At 37.4% G+C, this 25,514-nt stretch overlaps 2 protein-coding genes across 5 annotated transcripts; one reads left to right on the forward strand and one right to left on the reverse strand.

Annotated features, from left to right (window-relative positions):
• Positions 1-2,184: 2,184 nt before the first annotated feature.
• fabp2 (fatty acid binding protein 2, intestinal) lies at positions 2,185-3,538 on the forward strand. The gene is made up of 4 exons (XM_058640938.1): positions 2,185-2,332; positions 2,570-2,742; positions 3,019-3,126; positions 3,358-3,538. Exons 1-4 carry the CDS (start codon positions 2,266-2,268, stop codon positions 3,406-3,408), a joined length of 399 nt encoding a protein of 132 aa, XP_058496921.1. The 5' UTR covers positions 2,185-2,265; the 3' UTR covers positions 3,409-3,538.
• Positions 3,539-3,622: 84 nt separating this feature from the next.
• On the reverse strand, positions 3,623-25,400 carry usp53b (ubiquitin specific peptidase 53b). Of its 4 annotated transcripts, none has more exons than XM_058640935.1 (17): positions 24,813-25,400; positions 23,263-23,459; positions 22,898-23,052; positions 21,904-21,996; positions 21,673-21,807; positions 20,310-20,423; positions 20,016-20,098; positions 18,816-18,921; positions 16,447-16,593; positions 16,030-16,179; positions 15,782-15,950; positions 12,271-12,393; positions 11,463-12,189; positions 10,475-10,539; positions 8,595-8,673; positions 7,665-8,494; positions 3,623-6,764 (listed from the first exon to the last, which is right to left on the reverse strand). In XM_058640935.1, exons 2-17 carry the CDS (start codon positions 23,354-23,356, stop codon positions 6,688-6,690), a joined length of 3,147 nt encoding a protein of 1,048 aa, XP_058496918.1. In that variant the 5' UTR covers positions 23,357-23,459; positions 24,813-25,400; the 3' UTR covers positions 3,623-6,687. The 4 variants fall into 4 exon arrangements, with proteins under 4 accessions (XP_058496918.1, XP_058496919.1, XP_058496920.1 ...); XM_058640936.1 differs by having other exon boundaries at positions 11,463-12,156; positions 22,898-23,058; XM_058640937.1 differs by having other exon boundaries at positions 7,665-8,461; positions 22,898-23,058.
• Between the last annotated feature and the right edge of the window lie 114 nt (positions 25,401-25,514).

The raw sequence follows: 25,514 nt of genomic DNA on the forward strand, positions 1-25,514 counted from the left end.
AGACTATAGACATTTAACTTCTATATGTACACATGTACATATATATAGATATATACAGTCAAAGACTATACACATTTAACTATATATGTCTATATACAGTCAAAGACTATACACATTTAACTTCTATATGTACACATGTACATATATATGGATATATACAGTCAAAGACTATACACATTTAACTATATATGTCTATACACAGACAAAAACTATACACATTTAACTTCTATATGTACACATGTACATATATATGGATATATACAGTCAAAGACTATACACATTTAACTATATATGTCTATATACAGTCAAAAACTATACACATTTAACTATATATGTCTATATACAGTCAAAGACTATACACATTTAACTATATATGTCTATATACAGTCAAAAACTATACACATTTAACTTCTATATATACACATGTACATATATATGTCTATATACAGTCAAAAACTATACACATTTAACTTCTATATGTACACATGTACATATGGATATATACAGTCGAAGACTATACACATTTACCTATATATGTTTATATACAGTCAAAGACTATACACATTTACCTATATATGTTTATATACAGTCAAAGACTATACACATTTAACTTCTATATGTACACATGTACATATATATGGATATATACAGTCAAAGACTATACACATTTAACTATATATGTCTATACACAGTCAAAAACTATACACATTTAACTTCTATATGTACACATGTACATATATATGGATATATACAGTCAGACTATACACATTTAACTATATATGTCTATATACAGTCAAAGACTATACACATTTAACTTCTATATGTAGACATGTACATATATATGGATATATACAGTCAAAGACTATACACATTTAACTATATATGTCTATACACAGTCAAAAACTATACACATTTAACTTCTATATGTACACATGTACATATATATGGATATATACAGTCAAAGACTATACACATTTAACTATATATGTCTATATACAGTCAAAGACTATACACATTTAACTATATATGTCTATATACAGTCAAAGACTATACACATTTAACTATATATGTCTATATACAGTCAAAAACTATACACATTTAACTTCTATATATACACATGTACATATATATGTCTATATACAGTCAAAAACTATACACATTTAACTTCTATATGTACACATGTACATATGGATATATACAGTCGAAGACTATACACATTTAACTATATATGTTTATATACAGTCAAAAACTATACACATTTAACTATATATGTGTATATACAGTCAATAAAAATCAAACTAAAAATGTTATTGTTATTTATTTGGCAAATAACCCATTTTATTCCCAGATTTGAGCTGGCTCACTGGGCTTCTTCTCTGAGAAATCAAACATAACATCTAACCACAAAACACATTTTTCTGTTCAGGAATGTAAGTAAATAACTATAATTAGACAGCTTAATCAAGAAATATTAATGTGCTTTGCTATATTTTTCAGGTTTTTTGTAAAACAGTCACTGGATAACAATAATAGTTATATTTTAGTGTTAAAAATATAGTTTCAGTTCAAGAGCTTTTGAACACTGGTGTATTAACCATTACAGAAACATAAAGAATGATTTTGATAATTACCAATGCTGTTAATCATTTATATGTATATATATTAACAGCATATACATATATCTCTCTCAACGCTCAACTCTAATTCTCCACATGCAATACAACAATAACACAAACCTCAGTGCAATAATGTACATAATGTGCTGTATATTCTACTACACATGGAAAGTCAGGTGGAATCTTTTTTTACTTTAGTATTATATTTTGTTCCACTGTACCTTTCCCTTGATATCTTATATTTTTTTATCCCTCAATGTGTCACTATTTGCCCCCTGAAATGCGCCACGGGGACAAATAAAGTTTTCTGAATCTGAATCTGAATATATCCCAAGTTGAAATAAGATATTTTTCTTCCCTACAAAGGTTGTTACTAGAAACCTTTAATGTGGGCGAGCATGCACCACGACCTTTGGTAAACACAAATACAGGTAGAACAGGATGTTAAGTGAGCACAAGTTCAGCTCTTTCTATTCCGAAACGTTGCATTGCCAAATCAGGTGCAGCTGTGGTTAAATATGAGCTTTAAACAACCATATCAGCCGTCAGATAGATGCCCAGATAAGAGGGGGTGTGTGGTTTAAAAGAAGCTGCAATCTCTGAGTGAGACACTCCTCAGCGCAGAGTCCCACTCACCCTCACCACCACCATGACCTTCAACGGCACCTGGAAAATTGAGCGCAATGAAAACTATGAGAAATTCATGGAAGTAATGGGTGAGTGATGTTTACTGTGTCAGAATACTATTTACATGTGTGCACTGATTTATTCAAATGGAAGGAGTATTTTTTTTTTTATATGTCTGTTCATAATTTAAGTTATAAATACATTTCTGAACACTAAAGCATGGTGGAGTGTTGGTGTTTTTTGTTTTTTATCCTCTACAAACAAAGACATTAAGTTCCTCTGACTGGCCAAAGCCCAGTGAACACGTTTGATTTGTATGTTGACAGGTGTGAACGTGCTGAAGAGGAAGCTGGCACTTCACGACCACCTCCAAATCATCCTCGAACAGACCGGAGACAAGTTTCACGTCAAGGAGAGCAGCGCTTTCCGCACCGTGGAATTAGACTTTACCCTGGGGGTCACTTTTGACTACAGCCTCGCTGATGGGACTGAGCTGTCGGTAAGGAAGAGCAGTCTCACCTTTACCCATCATTCATCTGCTGGTTAATCAGAAACTAATCTTTACAAGTTTAAATGTGTCTACATATCATCAGACCATGATTGTTTTTGTATGATTTTTTTTTCCTCGCCTTTAAATGTGTTGCACATTTCACTCAATTTATGACTTTGAACCTTTGAGCCGCAAGGGTTTGTTTGTTAGCTCATGCATCGTTCTATCCCTCAGGTGATCACCCAGTGTTAAAGTCATAACAAGGTTTCATATTTCACCCTCCAGGGCTCGTGGACCATAGAGGGTGACATGATGAAGGGGGTTTTCACGAGAAAGGACAATGGAAAACCACTCACAACAACCAGGATCATCCAGGGAGGTGAACTCATACAGGTAAGATGAATGTAATCATGTCAAATGTACAAACACAGTGATCATAGGTTAAAGCTTTCTGGTATTGTGATATGCTAAACTCTCCATTCACAATCTGAAGTCAGTAATCTTGCACTGATTTGACTCATGTTAAAGCCACAAAGTGAGGTAATCCCTCTTTTTTAACTTAACCAAACATGGAGCCGTGAAGAAAGATAAATAACTGAATGTGACGTCATCTTTCTCACACAGATGTACAGCTACGAAGGTGTGGAAGCAAGGAGGATATTCAAGAAGGCATAGACCAGACTACACACAGTTACAGCAGTATTGTGTTGTTTTACACACATGACCTTAGCACACTGTTTAAATTGCCTGTATAATACCATTGTACCGGATTTTGATACTCGCCGTAATAAAGCCATATACTGCATCTGCCTGCTTGTCTTTGTTCTGTTTGTCAAAATGATTGGTGATGGAGGACACGGAAGTGAAAATGACTCCTTTTATAGCGTGGTACAGGAATTACAACTTTATTCAACAATAAATAAAAATAAATATTTATCTACAAAAATATAATGTGTAGACAGATTTTTACATGATTCTTTGAAGTGGTCTACAATTCTGTAAAGTCATTCACTGACAACTCAAGTTCAGCAGTGAATTCTAACCACATACAGAGACATGAGAGCAGGACGGAGGCCTTCACATCAGCCCGTAACAAAGAAAATCATCACATAAATGTGGGAAAAATGGAAGTCCGACCCCTTTTATCTTTAGCACAACATAAAGTCATGGATTGATGCAATGCCAACTGTGATGTTGAGTGACATACAGTAGTTGTCCTTTTGTAAAATGGGCCTCTATAGTGGATTTGCAGTATATAAAGCCTTTAACTGAGGGATAGAGATCATGGGTTTAAGAAGATTTCCTATAATCAACTTGATTTTTCACACATTTGGTGCATACAGTAACTCACTGTTATTCATTAAAGCGCCTTCAAACCTAGAAGCACCAGACAGTTGGATGAACTTGACACTTGACACGACGGTTTCAGTCGTGCTTATCACTTCCAAAGAACTGAAAGAACTTGTGGGCAAATTCAATTTGGCACAAATCCACAGCTCTTACACTCCAGCTGCACAAACAGTGCACATATAGGAGTGTCACCATTAGCATTGCATATTCAAACATTTCATTCATCTCCTTCTTTTCCTCATGTTTTTTTCACTCACACAAACACACAGGAAAAAAAAAAAGTGTCCCTCTGAAAATGTCAAGGCACTCTTGATACAACTGAAGACACAAAGTTCCAATTTTGAATTAAAACTTGTGTGAAAACAAGAGAATTTGGTTTGGAAATAAATAAAAGAAAAATACAGGAGATAAAAGGAAACCATTAGTCACACAACGTACCACAAAACGCTTCGCAGGCGAGAATAAATTGACAATTTTCATTTCATTGTTCTCTTAATATTAGTTATTGTATCCTAAAATAAAACTATTAGTATACAGCTCAATCAGCTTGTGTCACTGTGTACATAGATTATTTCTTTAATCTTATACCTTCAGTGAGAGTGTATCCCTTGTTTTGCTTCGACTGAATCATGTCAATAGTATAAAAAAGAATGTGAAAAATGTGTGTGAGTCGACATTCACTTGAATCTCTGAACACGATCCTCTGACATCAAATGCAAACAAAAACGTCGTGAGTCAACATGTGCTGTGACGACAGTAGAGAAGTACCCTATTAAATCTATTGTAGAAAGAAAACATTGCAAAGTAAAGTGAAATACAACACCTGCATGTATGAATAAAGGGCAGGGAATATTTGGCAATCTAGTGAGCACTAAAGAAAAGTCATGGTCTCGTGAACGTCTGTTGTACAGAATATGAAGTGATAAAAACACCCAAATCTGCTTTAAAGAGAACCTTAATAGTTAGAATGCATAGTATGTCTTGGACAGTCAGGTCACTATTTGCTTGTTCCTTTCTATTTACACGGGATGCAAAGACGATCATTCAAGCATTAAAACGTTTCCAAATCAAGTGAAGTTACAAAATGACACTTCATGAACTTGTTGGATCACCATTAAGTAAAATCCAATAGAATTATGTTTGCTGGGCTCGGCCCAGTATTTTCATGCTCATGCTTATGCTGCACACACAGCTATTAAGACTTATGTAAAGGCCACATGCAGGTTTCAGAACATTAACCCTATTAACAAGAATATTTGTGTGTGTGTTGTGTTGTATGGTCAATAATAATCATATTCATATCAGACAGGCATGTTAATGATATTGGCATGTTTATGACAAATCCCTGCAAATACATATGTGTGTTAATTTTTCAGGAAGTTAAACAGGAAGACTTGACATCATTGTGAGTTGCAAAAAAATAAAAAAAGATTAAAAGGAAATAAATAAAGACGAATAACCTGAGCGCGGTCCCAGCTACAGAACGTCATGACGAGATCTCAAAGACATATTTATGAATCATGGCAAGAAATTTCGCCAAAAAAATCAACAAATCACCGGAAGCAATGAATCGACAACAATCCTTTTCTACAGCCACAGAGGCTGATGCTACAGGTCAACTCTCAGTCACTCATTAACACACACACACACACACACACACGTTGTAAAAGAACAGATGAAAGGTGAGAGCTTAAACTAATCACAAAGTAAATACACTTCAATGTTGCCACATCAGTTCCCTGGTGACCCCGTGCCCTAAATGAAGTCAGTCACGTTACTTCACCCTCCTTTGTGTGATTTCATGATCTACATCAAACCTGCTGCAGATTCAAACCATTACAACATAGGTTTTTATTTTGTTTTGTTTTGTAGAACGACATCATACTCTGCTTAAGGGTTATTTAAAGTACCTTTCATGTCATCGTGCTGTGATTTTCTTGTTATCACGCCTCACACCACAGAACAATTGAATTGTAGCTCAGTGTACACACCGGATGAGGCTCCCACACACTTTGTTTTAGATTACCATCCAGATAATGTTTCTGAAAATGCACCTGAATCATTACTTGGAAGGTAGTTTTTAACAAAAATATGTGGGCGCCTCAGCTGATGTGCAGACATTTCTTGTCTTCTGATTTCAATTCCCGTCCAGCATCTACGACTTTGCATGTGCATGCTTTTGTAAACTATCCAAGCTCTCCCGAGTCTCTCACACCTGACTTTATATACATATATATATATATATATGTAAATATGTATACACTGTATCAGTTTATCTTCAGTACTTCTGCAGAACTGCTCCACAAATAAAGAAATAAATGGAAATAAAGAAATAAACATTTTTTTCTTTTCTACTTAAAGTGACCAAACCCTTTGTGCAAAAAAGAAACAGTCCAGACGTCTGCAAGACAACGGAAGACGTTTCAACATGTAAAAAACAATATGACACACACACACACGTTCAGCATTAAATTGCATAAATTAATTCTACTCAGTCTGGAGATGTCAGGGTTCAGAACATCTTTTCCCATTCTCTAAACTCTTTGGCATCCAGGTAGCACTGACCACTGTCATCCTTTGTAAACAAAACTTACCAAGTGCCACTCATAAAAAACCACGGTCGTCCAGTCCTTTGGTGGTCACTGGGTTCCATTTTGCAGTGGGTTTATTGCTATTATGGCCTGTAAAAGAAAACAGAACACAAAAAACATGACTTTTACAATAGTCCTGATGCACATGTATAATATCATTTTGTATAATATCATTTTCTATGGTGATGTTTTGTATCGTATTGTACCATATCATGTTATATAAGGAGATAGTTGTGTACATGTTGACACAGGGAAACTTTGCGTGGGCCGACATAGATATTATATTATATTGTATGATACAAATCATGTCAAAATAAAATAAATGCCAACTAAAAAGCAACCACTTAAACATGTCACTATTCACAATAGTTATATTTTTTAAGGATTGTTCACTACATGACTTAACAAATGCCAATATAGACTGTTATTTATTTTATTGCTTTTTATTTGACCTTACTTATCTTGCTGTCCTTCACTGACCTCTGCTTTTCTGTTGATCTGTGCTGTTTACATGTAACATATTGATTGCTGTTTGTATGATTGTCGATGGAATAATGTTCAGTCTTGTATAAAATACCTAAAAGGGATACTTGAATAAAAGTACAAGTATGTTACCAGAATATGACATTTGGTAGGAGTTGAAGTCACTTTTTATTATATTACTTAAGTAAAAGTCTTTAAGTATATGACATTTACTGTACTTAAGTATCACAATTCATTTTCTGATATAAAATGTACTTCAGTTTTAGAAAAGTGAGGAGTTAGGATTGAGCCATGGTAGGTCAGTGGTAGGGCAAATTGTCTTTCAACTGGAAGGTTGTTGGTTCAATGTCTGTCTCTGCTAGTCTATATGTGTCCTTGATCAAGACACTTAAGCCCATGTTGCAGCGTGTGAATGGGTGAAACTGTAGTGTAAAGCAGCTCATCAAGACTAGAAAAGCTCTATATAAATACAGACTATAATACCAATCCCTGTAAAGGGAGACTTACTTGTTTCAGGTCTGTTCTTTGGCACATCTTGTGAGTGTGTTTCAGTGGCAAGTGTGTGACTGGTGTCTCTGCGCTCAGTCACAGCCACTGTCCGCGGCACCGTGGCAGAGAGGACAAGAGGCCTCTGGTTGTGGTATTTGAGACGGTATGTTTCTGTCATACAGTTGTCCACGTTGAAGTATGTTGTCAGAGAAACCTCTTGAGCTGGCACTGCCTGTTCCACCCTGCATCCTGTGACCCTTTCCTCACTTTCACATGACGATGGAGTGCTCCTCTCTGGGTCAGAGCCCGACTTAGAGCTTGTGTCTGAGAAGGTCCAGAGACCTGACACTTCAGGCTTCCTGTGCGGACTGATGTAGGACGTGGATGAAAGACGAGGACTCGACTGAAAGGCTTCTTGAAGCATTCTCGGGCGAAACGCAGCGTGGCTTGTTTCACCCTGGTGCGGGGGGATCCGCTGGGCCGGTCGGAGGTGAGGGGACCCCGTCGCACTGAGCTGGCGCTGATTGTTGAGTTGTTGAAGAGGCTCCGTGGTCATATTACAGGGAGGCTGGTATGGCAGCGTTATGTGAGGACACTGTGGATCGGAGGCGACGGCCTCGCTGTTGCTGGAGCAGTAAGTACTTTCTCTGTCCTCAGGCTCAGAGAGAGCGAGATCATCAGAGCTGTTCCATTCCGAGCTGCTGGTTTTCATAATGTGCCTCAGGTTTGTAGTCTCTCTGCAGTTTGTGGGCTCCAGCTGATCACTCTGCCTGTTCTCTGGACCAGCAGAGTCACGCTCTGAAGACGCCGCTTTCCTGGAGGTGCTAGAAGTGTTCTTTGATTTATGCCTATAACAAACATGAAAGCGACGATTCAAATACTGGAATATGTGATGTGTGAATAATATGTGAGCCATTGTTACATAATGTAGATTATAAAGGACACTACCTTAAACTTGGACTGCACTTAAGTTGTGAATGAGAAACTTGGTCGTGGTTCTTTCCCTGAGGTCTGGATTGATGTTTACCTAAAAGTACAACATTGAAATAGAAATCACTCAAAACATAGTGAAAGAAAACAGTGTACATATGAGAACATGAATTATAACATGACAGTGTGTACAGTGGTCTATTTTCATATATCACTAATTCTTACACACTAGACCTTTAACAGTGGGTTCGCCGAGGACCTTTCATGGTAATATATGCAATTTTACCTTTGAATTAAATGAAGCAATGTATGTATAAATGCACATAATCTGATAGGATGAGAAAACTAGATAAGAAATAATCTACATTACATGTCAAATAGTTGGGATTAATCAAAAACTACTTTTACAGAGTCTTAAACATTAAGTCGATCCGCAGATTTTAGACTTAAATCCCAAAAATCTATATATTTTATAAATGAGAGAATATGAGTTCAAATACAGTGTTAACTGGACACTAATCGTCTTTCTCTCTGACACAAACACGGTTTCCATGACATCATAGGACATTACATTGACTTACATTTATTACTCTAACCCTAAATCCTACTGGCCTAACCCTAAACATAACCTTCACCTGACCCTAACCTCATCCTAACCATACAACATGTCTTCATCTTAAAATGTAAACATTTACTTTATGGGGACTTGCTTTTTGTCCCTTTAAGAAAGACTGTAATGTGTCTGTGTCCACAGATTTAGGTCCCACAGCAGTTCTAGTCTGAGCCACAGGGTGGCAGCAGCAAGTTGTTGCTCTCAATGGATTTTGTCAGCTGGATGAACCAGTCAGTGAGCTCAGGCCCAACACCCGCACAGCAAGAGACACTGTGGTGCTGAATTCCTTGGCTTTAAAAATAGATGTGTTATTTTTCTCTCTGCTGTTGCCCTGGAGAGTTCCATGCGAGGATGAAAGCTTATGCTGTTGGTTGGAAACACTGACTGTCTCTGCGCACAGCCTTGACTGAGTATCGAGTGTGGCAGACTTTAAGTGTCAAATGAAACACAAAGATATTTTGTGACAATGCCAGCAGTCGAGTCCAGCTGTGTGCTCTGTGACGGAGCTTCTGTGGGATTAACGGCACTGACGGGGTGAAGTGGTTAAAGGGTTTTTGGGTTTTTTTGTCATAACACGTAAAAAATACTGCAGTCTGAGCTCAGAAATGAACGCAAACTTGAATTCCTCTCACACTGTGAGTAGTTTTGGAAAACTACAGAAAACAAAACACTTCATCTCTTCAGTCAGGAACCTACTTGCAAATATAGTGCATACTCTGGGAGTGACTTGTTTATTGTGTTGTTTTTATACTTTCTACAGTATTTTATTGTTTTATTGTTTGTTCTTAGGTCTGTTAGGCCTTGTGTTTTTTTACTTTACTTGTTTTATTTATCACTGATGTACAGCACTTTGTTTCAGACGTTGTTTTTAAAGTGCTTTATAAATAAAGTTGGATTGGACTGGATTAGATTGGATAAAAAAACCTTTCTTAAACTTATGTAGGACACAAGGGCAAAGCTTAAATATTCAACCTTATGTATGTAAACCAGTGCATGTGTATTTTGTAATAACAATATGTAAGTGGCAGTAGAGCAGGTTAGATCTAAGATCTATGAAAGTGATCAAAATTCTGTTTTAATTCAATTGTACTTTTTGTTGTGGTTGTTCTTTAAATTTACCCAACATGAATCTGGATGCCATGGATTAATTGTTCATCGTAACATATAAAAATACAACAATCCAAAATTTAAATTAACAAATAAATACATAAATAAACATTACTTATAGCACATTAAATGTATTTATTTATGTATTTATTGTTGCTATTATAGTACTGGAACTCACCATTGTGTGAAGGTGATGATGACGTTACACTCGACTTTGCATCGCCTCCCTTTTGATGTGGCTGGCTGGAAATAAAAGATTGCAGTTATTGTGAGCATGTGTTCATGCTGGTTCATTGTAAAACTGGTCAGCAGATAAATATGATACAGGAAACAAACAAATAAACAAAGACCTTGTGACTGAAATATCACACAACCAGCTTTTCAATTAAAATAATTTTATAATGTAATGAAACAACTGGAAATATATAGTTAAAGATCTGAAACTTAATATAATCATTTTATATAAAATATAAAATATGACCAAAAAATAAAATTATATACTTTGGCTAGAAACATCTGGTATCTCTTCTTTTTTCTTTATTAAATAAACTGTGGTTGTTGTTTTTTTGATACATTTTCTGGTAATGTTTTTATTTAAAGAAAAATATAATTTTAAAAGTCATAAAAAGTTAATTATGCCTCAGTAGATAAGGTTGTACTTAGGTTTTGAGTCCTACATAAATGTACAATTTAAGTAGAAAGCTATATTTAATAATCCTATTGAATTATGTTTTCTTAAACAGTGTAGTTTAAGAACATGTTCACGACTGTACAAGCTGTTTGAAAGATAATTCCACTTTGTGTGTGTTCAGTTTTCTTGTTTCCAGGCAAATTAAAAATATTTCTGAGTGAGTGGTGATGAGATTATTGTTTCAGAATAACAACCTGATGAAACTCTGCAAGAACATATACAAGAAAACTTGCTGGAGGATTAGAAAAGACAGTGGTCTTTATCAGTGTAATTCCTTCACTTACATTAGAACAGGTTAGTCATGACTAATTACTTATACAGAGTATTTACTGTAAGATCCATGTTCCCAATGCTGAAAATTAAAATCAGTCTCATGTAATCTCAAATAATCCAGTACTACTTTTTGTTTTAATGTGAAACCTTGACTTGTCGTTGTAGCGAGTTACCCATAAGCAGTCACACGGTTGTTTCTTACCTTTGCAGCTGAGCCTCTGCTGTTGATCTCTGCTCTTTAGCAGCAAAGCCATCAACCCCAGGTGAGTCTGGGTTTGTGGAGCCACTGCTGAGTCTGTCGCTGCTCTCGTAGCCAGACTCCGTCCTCTGAATGGTCCAGGTGTCACTACGCAGCAGCGTCTTGGGGCCACCTTTAAGCCTGCTGCCCCTCTGTGGGTTGGCCCTGCTCTCTGACTCCACAGAGCTGTGACTCTCAGTCTCGTGCCTCTGCTCGTCCTCGTAAATGGTCATCAGACACTTCTGCTTTCGGTCTTCTCTGGTCCGTACAAATTCCCTCTCCCGGACTCGGCTCTGCTCAGCAGGGTCCCTTTCCTGGGCTGAAGTCTTGCTGCACCGTGGGCTGTCCTGCTGCTGCTGACGCCGTTGCTCCAGTTCATTTAGAACCATGTCCACATTTAACACCTCACGAATGGGTCTCCAAGTGGACTTTGATTTACTCCGGTTTCCTCCGCTGCCACCTTTTTCAAACTGCTCCTGACAGCTATCCTGATCACAGCGACTCGGGGAGGTGGTGTGTTTCTGGCTATGTCCACCACCCTGTGGACTGAAGGACGGTCCACGTGGCTCCTGAGACCCTCTGCTTGAATGGTTGATGGACTTCTCAGTGCGTTGATGGTTTTTTAACTTGTGGTCCACAGACGGCCTCAGTCCATTCTCTGGAGGAGATGAAGACCTTGCATGTGCCACCTCTGAACAAAGTGGACACACCATATTTGTAGAGACACTACAAACATGTCAGCTTTTGCCTGACTAAAATCTCGGTGCTGTACCTTTGTGTTGCGACGGCTCCGTTCTCCGATGCCCTCTGTCCTTTCTTGATGTTTCAGTCGTCCTCTGGAAATTCTCCATGGAAGGTTCCTCGAATTTGTTTGGACTCACAAGTGGATGTTTCACTTTGGAGAAGAAAAGTGATATGAATTCAATGTCAGATGAGAAATTGGCACTTTATTAGTAAAAGTAAATGTATTTGTTTGCTTCTTGAAAAAAAGTTAAATAAAAGTTATTTGGCTCTGAAATCCCTTTACTTGTATGAAACATCATGGATATACAGTCATATGTTTTCTGACTGAGACTAATGGTACACAGCTTGTTGAATAGTGTCTTACACCAGCCAAACATGTCACTCAAACACTCTTTTAATCCAAATCATTTCTTTTCAGGGTTTCATTTTGGTCGCCTTTTATGACGTCATCTGCTTTACCATCTCTGCTATAATCAATCTAGCTCTGTTGTTTTTGTTTTGTCATTTTCTACCGTTTTATCGTCCAGATGAGTCTCCACTGGACAGGTTATCAGTCCACCGTGGGGCCAACACACAGAAACTAACAACCCTTCACTCTCACACTCTCACAACAACGCTAACCACTACCCTGCATTCTGGGTTTTTAAAATAAATACAATAGGTGTGTAATAGCCTGGAAATTAGTTCTGGGTTCAAATCAAATCAGTTTTGTTTGTAAAGTGGCAAATCACAATATATTATTATTTTTTTACAAAGTAATACTTAAACCCAATCATTGAGAAACTTATATTAGATTTCCAACTCACTGTTCCTGTTCCTTTAACAAACTGAAGTGCAGCTATAATAAACGTTTTATCAGTGTCACACCTCCACGGCACACGCAGCAACAGACAAAACTGGATATGTATTTTAAGCAAAGCACAGATGCAGGAGCAATAAATACATACTGCTCTCACATTTGCCAACACTGTGGTGCATTTTTTTTTGCTTTTGTTGTGAGAAACAGAACGACGAACATCTGCCTCCAGAGCAACACATTTACCCGACAGCTCAACTCCTCCTCCATGAAAAGTTTCCAGACTGTTACATTAAATTTACCATAACATATTCACGCCTTTAGTTTGTGAGTGATTAGAATGTGAAAAATGTTCATGGATCCCTTTATGATGAAAACCTTTCTTTGTTATTATTATTATTATAGCCTTTTTTGCAGCAGCATTGTTGCCTTTTTGTGTATTTTGTGTTTTTATAACAGTTTCTACACTAAAAGGCTGAAGCTCCTGTGAAAAAAAATGCAGTATAAAAATACTTGTACGTGGCTGTGGGATGTTTCAGTGAGTAAGCTGTAGTATCACTGATTATGAAGCCTGATGTATTTCCACTGACAAAGATACTGCAGCACACTGGTGTGCACCTTACACAGCTGCTGTATAATTATAACTCTTACACACTGTGTATGACGTAATGTTGTAGACACAGTATACAGAGACTATGTACAACAGATTTGCACTGATGTGCTGCACAATATGAACTGCTTCAGAACAAATTGAATATTGAATTAATAGTGCTCAGGTAACATATTCAGAGTCAAAGTCATGTTGCATTTTATAGCACATTTTTAGCAGTGATGTAAAATAGCAATAATTATGCAGAAGTCACAAAATAGAGCGTTTTTCTTTTGTTTTGTGTTCATAGAAAACACATTTTTCACAAATTCAGTCCGATTTGCTCCGGTGTGTTTATATAGTTGGTGAAAATGGAAAAAAAAAAATCATCAGATTGCCTGTAGGTTGTGCTGGGGAAAAAAGGATATAAGATCTCATAGCCTCTGTATATACTGTACGTATTAACATAGTGATGGAAAAAAGCAGACGAAATGCTCTGTGTTCTAAGGGTTAATGTAGTGATTTGTTCTGAACCACATTTGACCAAACAATACTTATTTTCATAAAAACAAGAATCCTGTCTCACGCCAGTGAAAGTGTCTGGCCACCACAGAACAATCCTTCTAAACAGGCAACAGACGCCGCTGCCAAAAAACAAAACAAAAAAAACAAGTAGATAAATTAAGGGAGGCAAACGTCTGACATGCCAAGGGGAGGAGTGAAACTGTGGAGCCGGAGCATGAGTGTGCTCGGGGATTAGAGAGGCAGGCGTGGGTGGTAATCTGCGTGCAACCGAGGCATCATCCTCATGTCAAGTTCAAGCCTTCACACAGTGCAGGACAATTTTTCTGCCCCACTTTTCGTCTCAATCAAACCATAACTGTGATTACTTTTTTAATCATTATTGTCAGTGGTGCGTGACATGGTATTACTTCAGTATTAATGGACAAATTGATGAGTATTATAGTCCCTATCATGTTTCCAGTAATAATATGTTTCTGCTCCATTTATTATCAAGCACATTACAAAACAATAACTTCCATTATTGCTTAATGTTAGGAACTAATATTTGTTATTAGAAAAAAAAAACACTATAACAACAAAGGCACATGGTGGCGATTGTTATACTTTTGTTTTTCTATGTGTATGTTTGTATTTGAATGCACACATCTGCACATTTACACGTGTGCATTCAAATCCAATGAAAAGTGACTTATATGTAGTGTAATAGTACATTCACAACAGCTACTGATTAGAGGGAAAACTATGTACTGTAGGTTAAAGACATGTGACCTACATTCAGCTATAACGTGTTATCTATGAACATTCTAAATAAAAGGGACATTTCTTCACAGACGTTGTCTTCATAAGTCTGGGAATCGAACAGCTGACCTTCTGGTTAGAAGACAGCCCACTGCACCACCGTATCAAGCCACAAGTCACGTTAATCCAAAAAAAAAAAAATAATAATAAAGATATTTTTTAACCTGACTACTTATGGCGGATTGTGCCAGTATTTAGCTCACGTTCTAAATGCTGTCTTTCACCTTTCAAAAAACAGGCAGTTGTGCGGGATTGAGTTTAATGAGGTTTGTGTTTAATAAGCACTAATGACTGTTCAGGCATCATGAAATGCAAAAATAATGAATTAACTACTGGAGGCAGAGCAATTAAAGTGGATGATTGCACTTTAACCATTCCCACAAATCTCCATTTACCTCATTTATAGTCTCATGTAACTTTTGTTCAAGATGTCCCAGTAACAATATTAATCCCATCATTTATTTCAAAGGTTTTCAGATTTAGTACAAGACAATTAATTTATCTGTTGCACTTTTCAGTATATCCAGCATTATCCTATACATGCCTGTCTACTTACTCAAATAATTGTTCAAACTCGTAAATACCAGCCCTCAAAACATCTTTTTATTTATTTTTTTTTAAAATCAAGGAAGTGAAAAAATAAATCCTGGATTCCATTCTTAATCCCCCATCTGCACCAAAATGTAATAGCTTCGTCACAGACCAAGATCCCCTTCTTGCATCTAATAATCCTCATAAACATCCTTGATTGAGGTCAAAAAGATGTAAAATTCTAAAGTCAACGACGTCAACGGTCCACGAGACGTGGTGATAACTGGAGGATTATCTTACCTGACGCGTCACCATTTACTTGGCTTTTGTACCGTGGACACATTGAGGTTTGCCTTGGTGCATCTTCATTGGACACTGGACTTCCCTCGGGATTAGTGTAAAACAAAAGAAGTGGCTGGAAATGTCCTCTGATACATTTAGAGGCGACATCTTTCCATTTGGACCCGATCTGGAAGAAAAAAAGAGTGTGGTGCAAGAGCATGTGACAGGTACAGTGATGTAGAACAGGGATAAAGCAGATTACTAACCTCCTTTACAGTAGCATCATCGAAAAACATCCATTTTGAAGATTTGGTATGATAGGCAAAAGCTGAGTAATGTTTACTGGAAAAGCAGATCATCCCCACCAGATGTAGCTCACTACGTTTGGCATTTTCATCAGTGACACGATTGAAAAGCTGAAAGAGAACAAAGTGAAGTTTAATATCAGCCGGTTTCTCTCCGGCAGATGAGAAAACAAATGATGTCTATGATGGTTTTCATTCTCATAAGAAAACACATGTCTATAGATAAAATACCTTGTTGTTTTTTTACATTGAATCTTTCAACACTACACTTGGCAAATTGCTCCCCGTAGAACAACGTGTCTTTTAAAAGGATGGACATGTTTGTCATCAGGTGCTTATATACTGTACATCCCATGAGTCAGCCCGTTCAGCTCTTACCCCACACAGGTTCAGACGTGGACCGAGTGACCGGATGACATCGTCTGTTAGATCAGACTGTTCCGCGTCCCACACAAAGCCTATGGTCACGATCTCCGGACAGTTCATGAGCACACGGCGGATCTTGATACTCTGACCACAATTACTCTGTAAAACAAGAAAAAAAACTGCACATCAGCGGATTTAAAAGACTTAAATCATTATTTCATAAATGAATGACAGTATATTAACTTTTGGAGATTTATTTGATCATTTCTATGTGTTCCAGATGCAAACAAGGTCAATCGCTGGATTTCGGCTCCATGTAGTTTAGCACAAAGTCTGGGTAGAAGTAAGAGTGGATGATTTGTAGAGCTACAAAAACAAACAATTCAATTCGTGAAGCAGTATGTTGATAGAGTTCATTTCAAAATTAACATTTTTTTGAACCACACCCAAAAGAATCTTAGGCGTTATCTTTTATGGAGTTATAAAGTGCTTTGAGCAAAATGTCTCCTTGGATACTGGAAGTGAGTCAACAAGACACAAACCAGACGTTTTGGAAATAGAATAAAACTGTGTGTAGCAATAAAACATAACATAATGTCACTGTGTTGTTTCATTTTCTGTTTTGTCTTGGCTGCGGTTGGCTGAGGTTGACTTTTCCCCGTTTCCAGCTTCTGTGCTGTTGTTAGGCTGAGCGGCCTCATGGGTGAGAAGACTAAACAAAAGAATATTAATGTTTTATTCTCTAATCTGAATATTGAATATAAGAGCAAATGTTTTGCTCTCTCTGTGTCGTCATCAGGACCATTGCAAAGATGGAAAAGAGCCACTTATTAACAGCACGTCAGCATTATTCAGACAGAAGTGCAGTTGCAGACATTTCTGGGGGGAATAATGGGTTTATTGGAACAGAGACTCTGGTGCACAGTGGAGAGGAAGACAGCGGCAGCAAATACAGATGAGACAAAAACAGTGGCTAAGCCCTTACTGCTATTTATATCCTAACACTAGTCTGGCACCATCTCCTTCCGGCTGCTTCAAGTGCAGTGTCACAGCAGCACAAAGCACAGAGTGTGCTCGGAATCAAGAATCATCTTTGGGTCCATTTTACAGTTTATTGGCTTATTGATCAGCTGAAAGGATATATTATTAGTTTAACAGCTATCTGTGTTAAATCAGAATTCAATGGTTAAACAGAGATTATGAGAGATTTGTTAATCTCTTTACTGGCAAAGGTTGATTATACTACCCCTAAACATACCCGTATACATGTATAATAGCTTTAAGATAAAAATAATTTGGTTTTCATAGCCTTAAAGCAGGCCTTTCATTCGCCACCATCTCAAACCATCATGATTCTACCTGAACAGACTTGTGTTTTACATTTTGAAGGCGGGAGATTGCTGTGCAAACAGAAACCAACAAAGAAGGAAAAAAGTAAATGGCAGAGAAAATTAGAAAGTGGAGAGAGTTTTAAAAGAGTTCCCTGACGCAATTGGGAAAAGGTCAGGTGAAGACCGTTTGTCGCACTATCCTTTCTCACCATTAGCTGTAGAGACCTACAGAAACCACCATTTTTATTTCAAAGTGATTATTCACCAGAGTATGAGAGCCACGCATGAAGAATTTTGACATAACGACACTTTAAACTGGACATGTCGAGATTACACTTGACATTTCAGAGAATAAAGTTGGAATATTGTCTCGACATGTCCATCAGCTCCACAGAAGCTGCCACTGACTCCGGTCAGTCAGTCTCAGACTGCGGTCTGTGACGTCACTAAAGAGAAACTTTAACTTTATCCTCAAAATTTCAAGTTTAATCTCAACAAGTCGAGTTTAAAGTCAACAAAAATGTCCGTGCTTTTGCCCATTTCTCCAGAATAACTTTCAATATCTGGCAGTTATTTACAATTTACTGCATGTAAGTGTATTTACAATTTAAAATTAAGAAAAACAAATGGTTTTATTTAAAAAAAAAAAACACTGTACAAGAACACCAGATTTTGTGTGTTGAATTTGAAATTTGAACAGTGTGAAACACATTTAAAATAACATTTGGGCCAAAAAATGGAAACTATGTACAGGTGTTTTACCACCTCTCTCCTTTACAGTAACAACCACACGTTGGTTTTGACGTGCAGCTTCTCAGCTTTCAGAAACAGTTGGCATTTTTCCAAAAACCGTAATTACAAATTGTGTCCTCTGCGTTATGCTCGGTATTTGTATCTTCATGCGTGGCCCTAATACTCCGCCATACATTTAAACCTGCTTATGGGTAGTAGATTCAATTTCAGCCAAACAAAAACAACTCCTAAACACTGGACCTTTAATTAAACACTCCCATTACAATGAACAATAATGAACAATAATGAATCACATACTGGGCAGCTTCGAAGGTCTCCTGTGTTGTTTGCTGCCTGCAGCAATTCTCCAAACATGTCTGACCTGAGCCGCTCATTCTTACCAATCACTCGATCGACCTGTTGACTGCAAAAACAAACAGAGACAATGGTCACAGACCACAGGGAAACCACAGATGCAACTAAGTGGCTGGTATACGAGGAGTATTAAGTTGAAAGCTGTTGTCATCACATGGGATCTGTCACACTGCATGATCCACAAAAAGTGTGCAATTAAAAGGTTGCTCAAATAAATCAATTGCCTATAACTGAACTCCAAACTCTCCAGTTTTTGTTAGTATTTCTAATTAAATGATGATTTGTTGTTGTTTTGTTTTTAAAGACAATTTTCCAGTAAAGTTTAACCTTAGCTAATCTAACGTAAAAGAAGATAGGATTTTTTAAAAATATCGAATTGTGATTATTTTTGACTAAAATTGCGATAGAGATATGAGAAGGAATGGTCATTTTTACCATTAAAAATTAAATTTGAATAACGTATTTAAAATGATTACTGTGTGATATTTGTGCTGATCTGTGAGAAAATAAAAGGTTTTCTTTGATCTGTAGAATAAAGTAAAGATCAGGATAATATTTAATCCAAAATGGTAATTTGTCAGACAGTTTGGTCATTTTCGCGTTGGCCATATTGCGATTTTGATATTATTTCAATTAATTGTTTAACCCAAATGCAAAACCAGAAACTCTGTCATGAATCTTTTAAAACAGGATCTGTTTTAACCTGACTATAAAAACATTTGTCACAGCTAAAGTCACAGTTTTAGATTTCATGTGCTATTGTGCAACATTTTAATTCTCTAATGGTAGGTTTTTATTGCCCTTTTAATTTCCTATTGATCAGTTTTATATATTTGTAAATACATATGTATAACCTGGTCAGCACGTTGGTCAACTGCAGTTGTTTTAAATGTATTTAGACTTTGACTTAATTCTGCACAAATGTTTAATGATAGCATGCAGAAAAAAAGCTGTCACTTAAATCTGAACTCAGGAGGAGGAAGTGTGACTGCACACTCAAAGATGTGCTAATTTAATGGAGCGTGAACGTTTCACCACAGTACAAACATCAGTTTTTTTGTGTACAATGCGACTCCACGAGACTCATCAAGCTTCTAAAAGCCAAGTTTAGGATTATGAAATGGACATGAACGTGGTTCTCACCATAAAGAAGTAGTTGAGACGTAGTGTACTAATTCTGTGAATGGGTGTGGATCTGAAGACGCACCACAACAGCGACACACAAACTGCAACAAAAAAAAGACATTTTACATTTACATATGTCAGTAAATGTCATTAACATTTACATTCTGTTACAGCATCATTTGATTTTTAATTACACAACCAAAACTATATATCCTATGAATGTCTTCATGAACTTCTCATTAATAACTTTTTTTTTTTTTTTTCTAAATCAACCTTCACTGTTCCAGTAAATAAAATACCAAAGAGTGTCACCTGCTCATAAAGCATCATTGCAAACTTCTGATGGGTGATGCATGACTTGGATGAACAAGCATCAGTTGCAGTGTCTGACACTATGTGGAGATGAATTCGCTCCAGGATATTTTCCTAATAGGTGAGAAGTAAAAACAAAAACAGTTCCAGGAGAATTATAAACATGCAAAGCAAAGACACATGAGACACGGAACAACTGTGCACTTAAAAACAGTTATTGAACTTGTGTATCTAAAATTGGAGAATGATGTTAGATGATAAAAATAACTACTAATTTTCTTAATAATCTGCACTGCTCTAGGACAAAGGTCTCAAACCCGTGGCCCACCCAATCAATTTCTCGTGACCTGACACTTAATATCAAGTTATAATTAAATATTTCTGTATGTTTTTTAATGAATAAATTCATTTTTCATCACAAATATGTCTATATTGTGAACTGTGTATCACACAAACACACACACACACACACACACTACCCCCAAGCCTGTGCAACATTACTGTGCAATGCCGCCTGTGCTATTTTTTTCTTTTGCATAGGTAACAGTATGCTGTGTGCATTTATATTTTTATATTCTACCATTTCTATTTTGCTGAATGAATGCACATAACAATGTATGAATGCTAGTCTGCTGAAACGGACAATAAAGCAATCATTAATTTAATGTTCTTAAACTTTCCATATCAAAAAAAATGCTTTTATTTTGAAATTCTGTGATATACTGTATCATCATAAACATTATTATTTCAATATCTTTTTTTTCAATTCACTGTGTGTGTCTGACTCTCCGCCTGCAGTAAATAGATGGATCTCAGTCGTGTGGCAGAGTTGTGCATTAACTTCTCGTAAAGTATTTAGGTTAAAGACAGAAAGTCAGTAGATTGGTCGCTAGTCTTTTTTTTTTTTTTTTTTTTTTTTCTAAAACGGCACGAAATGTAAACAAACAGACATTATTTCCCTTTTCTTTCCTCGGGCTCAGTTCATTCTGTCTCAGTTTCAGTTATTATATCTATAATGTGTAAAACGTCATCTTCTCTGTTTTTGGTTTAACGTTACAGCACAACTTACAGTGGTGGCATATGTACTACAGCATCTTGAGTCGTTCCAAAATAGATTGTTTACACTTCGTGCCCCCCCCCCCCCCATGTCATTTGAGTTTGAGACCCCTGCCTCTACAGACAGACATTCAAACACACAAAACAAACATCCTATCAGGGCTTGGATCTGCTAAAAAAAATAAAGTACAAGGCAAAAATGTACCTTGACACTGAGTGGATAAGGCTTAAAGAGGAGGAAGCACCATAACATTATTGAATGCACAGTTACTGTGGAAAGATATGATTATTTTCAGTGTCAACGTACGAAGCACTCGGCAGCATCATCCATCAGGCCGAGCTGAAAGCGCTGCTCATCCTTAAAGGTTTCAGCCAGAGCGTTGCGCAGGCTGTCAGAGGGGAGCACGCGCTCCCTGCTCTGCTGAAACTGGCTGAATATACTCTGAAGAAAATAAAAAAGATGAGTTACTTTATGTGTGGAAACCACCGCTGATTACACTGGTTTTAACTTTAAAGGCGAAAAACTGAAACTACAAACCTTTAAAGCGCAGAAAATGCAAGCATCGCCCAGACAGAAGTGACCTGAGAGCTGCCTCAAACTTCTCCTGAAGATGTCCAGCTGCCAGAGAACCTGCCAAACAGTAAATGCCTTTGTGAATAAAATAAATAAATAAAAACTGAAAATGAACACAAGACTGTTCAAGCTAACCTCATCATGCAAGGACTTTTCAAGTCATTGGGTATTAAGAACTGGGTTAAAATTGGAACTACTTCCTCATTGATGAGTTGTATCAAGCATCTCAACAAAAAGTACTGTGATCTGTTACGTTCGTTCTAATTTCACTTTAGAACTGTTGGGAATTAGGAAATGCTGGTGCAGGGTTTGTTGTTTTGGTTTTCTGTTACAGAGATAAGTGCAAGAGCTCTCCACCACAACTGAGCATTTAAACATCCTCGGCACCAAATTATGGAAGTATAATGTATCATAAGAGTATCAACATGTATTGATATGGATTAAATCCTAATGACACCCTGGTAAATGACAGTAAAAAATATTGACAATTAAATCTAACCAACATGCTACAGACCTTATATTCCAGAGTTAATCATGAATAAAACATTAAAGTGAATATTCTTCTTTTTTTATGTTTATTTAAGGGTTTGCCAATAGAACAGGATGTTTTATAGTTGCCGCTGGCAATAGCAAACAGAGAATATCACTCAGTCTAATTCACACTGATACATTTATTGCAACATTATGTAGCTGGGCAAATATATGATAATATATAGTATATAATGATTTGAATTGCCTAATTGGGGTAAACACAGAGTGTTTTAACATAGCACCGCCTGAACGTTTCACTGTTTGCTTGTGTGAGCTTGCTGAGCTGGTTTGTTCTCCTGTGGAGGTACTGTATTCAGATGTTTGGCACTGTGCTAAAAACTAAGATAGTCTGTCATTGTTGGTTAAGAAAAACATTTCAAAAAGAGAAAATGGTGTACTTAGTAAAAAGAGAAAATTGCTTCCTCACCTGGACAGCACTATTTAGGAAGCAGCTATTCTGCCCAGGCTCATTCAGCAGACCTTTGGTGAGTGCGAGAGACAACATGCTCCCAGGCTGGTAGGACTTCTTCAGGCCTCCTCCTGGTTTTTTAAACATCTTCACCCATGCCATGGAGTTAGAGCCTGCAACTGGTGGCAAAAATGCATTATTTCTGTTTCTGTTTGTGCTGTTTAAAGACATTCTCATCCCTTATGTAACCCCTTATGTCAATTAAATGTGGTTCAAATTTGATAAATATTGCATGTGCTATGGGAATAAAATAAAGCACCGTGGATAAAGATACAGTTACATCACCAATGCCTGATCTGACAGAGAAATGGTGTCGTCTGTACCTTCTCCAGAGTTGGAGGGAGACTTGCTGCAGCTGGACATGCTGAGAGGTGGGAGCTGGTGTGTTGGTCTGGCCATGGGCTCCATCCATTTCATCCCCACACACCTCCAGAGTGGTTAGTTGAAAGCATTGTCAGGATCAGCCACAGGGCAGCTTCAGCCATGTGCAGCTGGACATTGAATGGCAACTGAGCAGAGTCTGTGGATGGAGGAATGTTAGAGGTAACCCACAGCTGCACTCACACACATCTACACACAGCACAGCCAGAGCACAAAGAGCAGAATAATGGCTTGAATTTCCTGCATCGGGACAAAAAAAGCACAAGCACCATTTAAACGCAATGTTTAAACACTCCTGATAAAGCCAAGTATAAGATAACTTAATTAGAAATGTGTGAACTTTATTCTCAAACCATAAAATATAAAAGCTGTGTCTGCTACACAGAAACAGAGCCAGTCTGATGCAAGAATGTGACAATTTGACAATAAATGAAATATTTTTCATCTGCTCAGAGTAAAAAGACAATATGATAATTATAATAGCATTGCAAGAGGCAATAAAACAACAAATACATGTGTCATATTATTTGGATTAAAAGCTTAAATGAAAACAGAATTTGCACTCATAGAGATTATAATTCAGTGACATTATAATAAATAGTTTGAGGGCTTCTAATCTACATAAACAATTCCGTTCCAACATTACAGAGTCATTTATTTTTTCCAGGCTTGTCTTCCCTATATCTGTATTTGTCATGTTTTACTTTTTGTCCTTTGTATTGTTCTTTTTAATGTTAGAGACTAATGACATTGCTGTCAAATAAAAGTGTAATATAAAATGTAAGCTAAAATATTGAAACCACATAAACAGGACACCCAACACAAAAGTGAATAAAGAATCAAAACCACATTTGGCTTGACCTGATGTTTGTTTACTAATAAAAATGTGTTTTTAATTATAAATGAAAGATGATTTCATATTTCAAACTTTTATATATGTATATTTTTATATATACATATGTATTTTATATATACATATTTTATATTTTTATACATTTTATATATTTTTATATATGTATGTACGTATATATATGTATATAGATATACATATATATATATATAGTGTGTGTTAGCAGCCTGTTAGTGGCTTATTTGTAAATGTGCCTTTAACTCAGATATGCGCATTCGATGCAAGTGCCATGTGTTTCTGCAGCAAACCTCAGACACCATGTGATTCCTATAGACCTATACGCTGAGACAACAACAGCCATCGTTACTGTCGACCGGGTTCGTGGAGAGGACATCAATCTCTTATTGAACCGGGGGTTTTATAACTAGAACTCTGTGTTTTCCTGCCTGTAAACGCACACGCGCGCCGTGGAGCGCGTTCCCACAGCAGCAGCAGCAGACACGCTGTCACTGCTGCTGCTGCCACTGCTGCTGCTCCACCGCTCAGCTGTTTGTACACGGGAACAGCTACTGTAGCAAAAATATGCCGCAACTTGCACCCAGGCTTTAGGAAAACAAGTGCTCTGTCCGTCTGCGCACTTACCTTCAAGGGAAGAGGACAGAGTGAAGTGAAGGCGCAGGGCGGTCCAGCCGTCAGCGCACAAATCCCGCCGCACTTCTCCCCGAAAGCTGCAAATTAAACTGACTAGAAATGACTGCAGTTACGTCCAGACGCGTGTAGCGCACTATCTGCCATAGTGCAGCATTCCCAATCCCGTTGACACGCACACGGGCGCAGCACAGAGTCTGTGGATGATGCCACGCAGCAGATCCCGGTCAGGACGATGCTGTTTCAGTGGAAATCCCTGTGTTTCTCTCTTTCTTCTTCCTATTGCTGCTGCTGCTGCTGCTGGCGACGATGATGATGATGATGGTGAAGATGGTGATGGCCTGTGTCTGTGCCAGAATGTCCGACGCGGATTAGTGATGTTTTGAGACTTGTGAGGTCAAACTCCGCCCCTAGTGTAGCCTCGGGTGAACTGCAGCTGCTGTACTGCAGTCTTCAGTCCCTGCATGTGGCCGAAGGTCAGACTTCCAACTTGTCATGGTGATGGGAGAAGACATCACATGACTGCACGGATTTCATAATAGCAGCAGCAGCAGTAGCAGCAGCACTGACTGTGTTTTTGTAAATGTCAAACGTCATGACAGAACACATCTCATGCCTTTGTTCAGAGTCAAAGGATATATTCATATTTTTTTTTTACCTTTGCCTCTATGATCCACACTGGAAAAGGAGGCTACC

The sequence above is a fragment of the Solea solea genome, chromosome 10 (assembly GCF_958295425.1).
Source record: "Solea solea chromosome 10, fSolSol10.1, whole genome shotgun sequence".
In the NCBI taxonomy this organism is placed as follows: Eukaryota; Metazoa; Chordata; class Actinopteri; order Pleuronectiformes; family Soleidae; genus Solea; species Solea solea.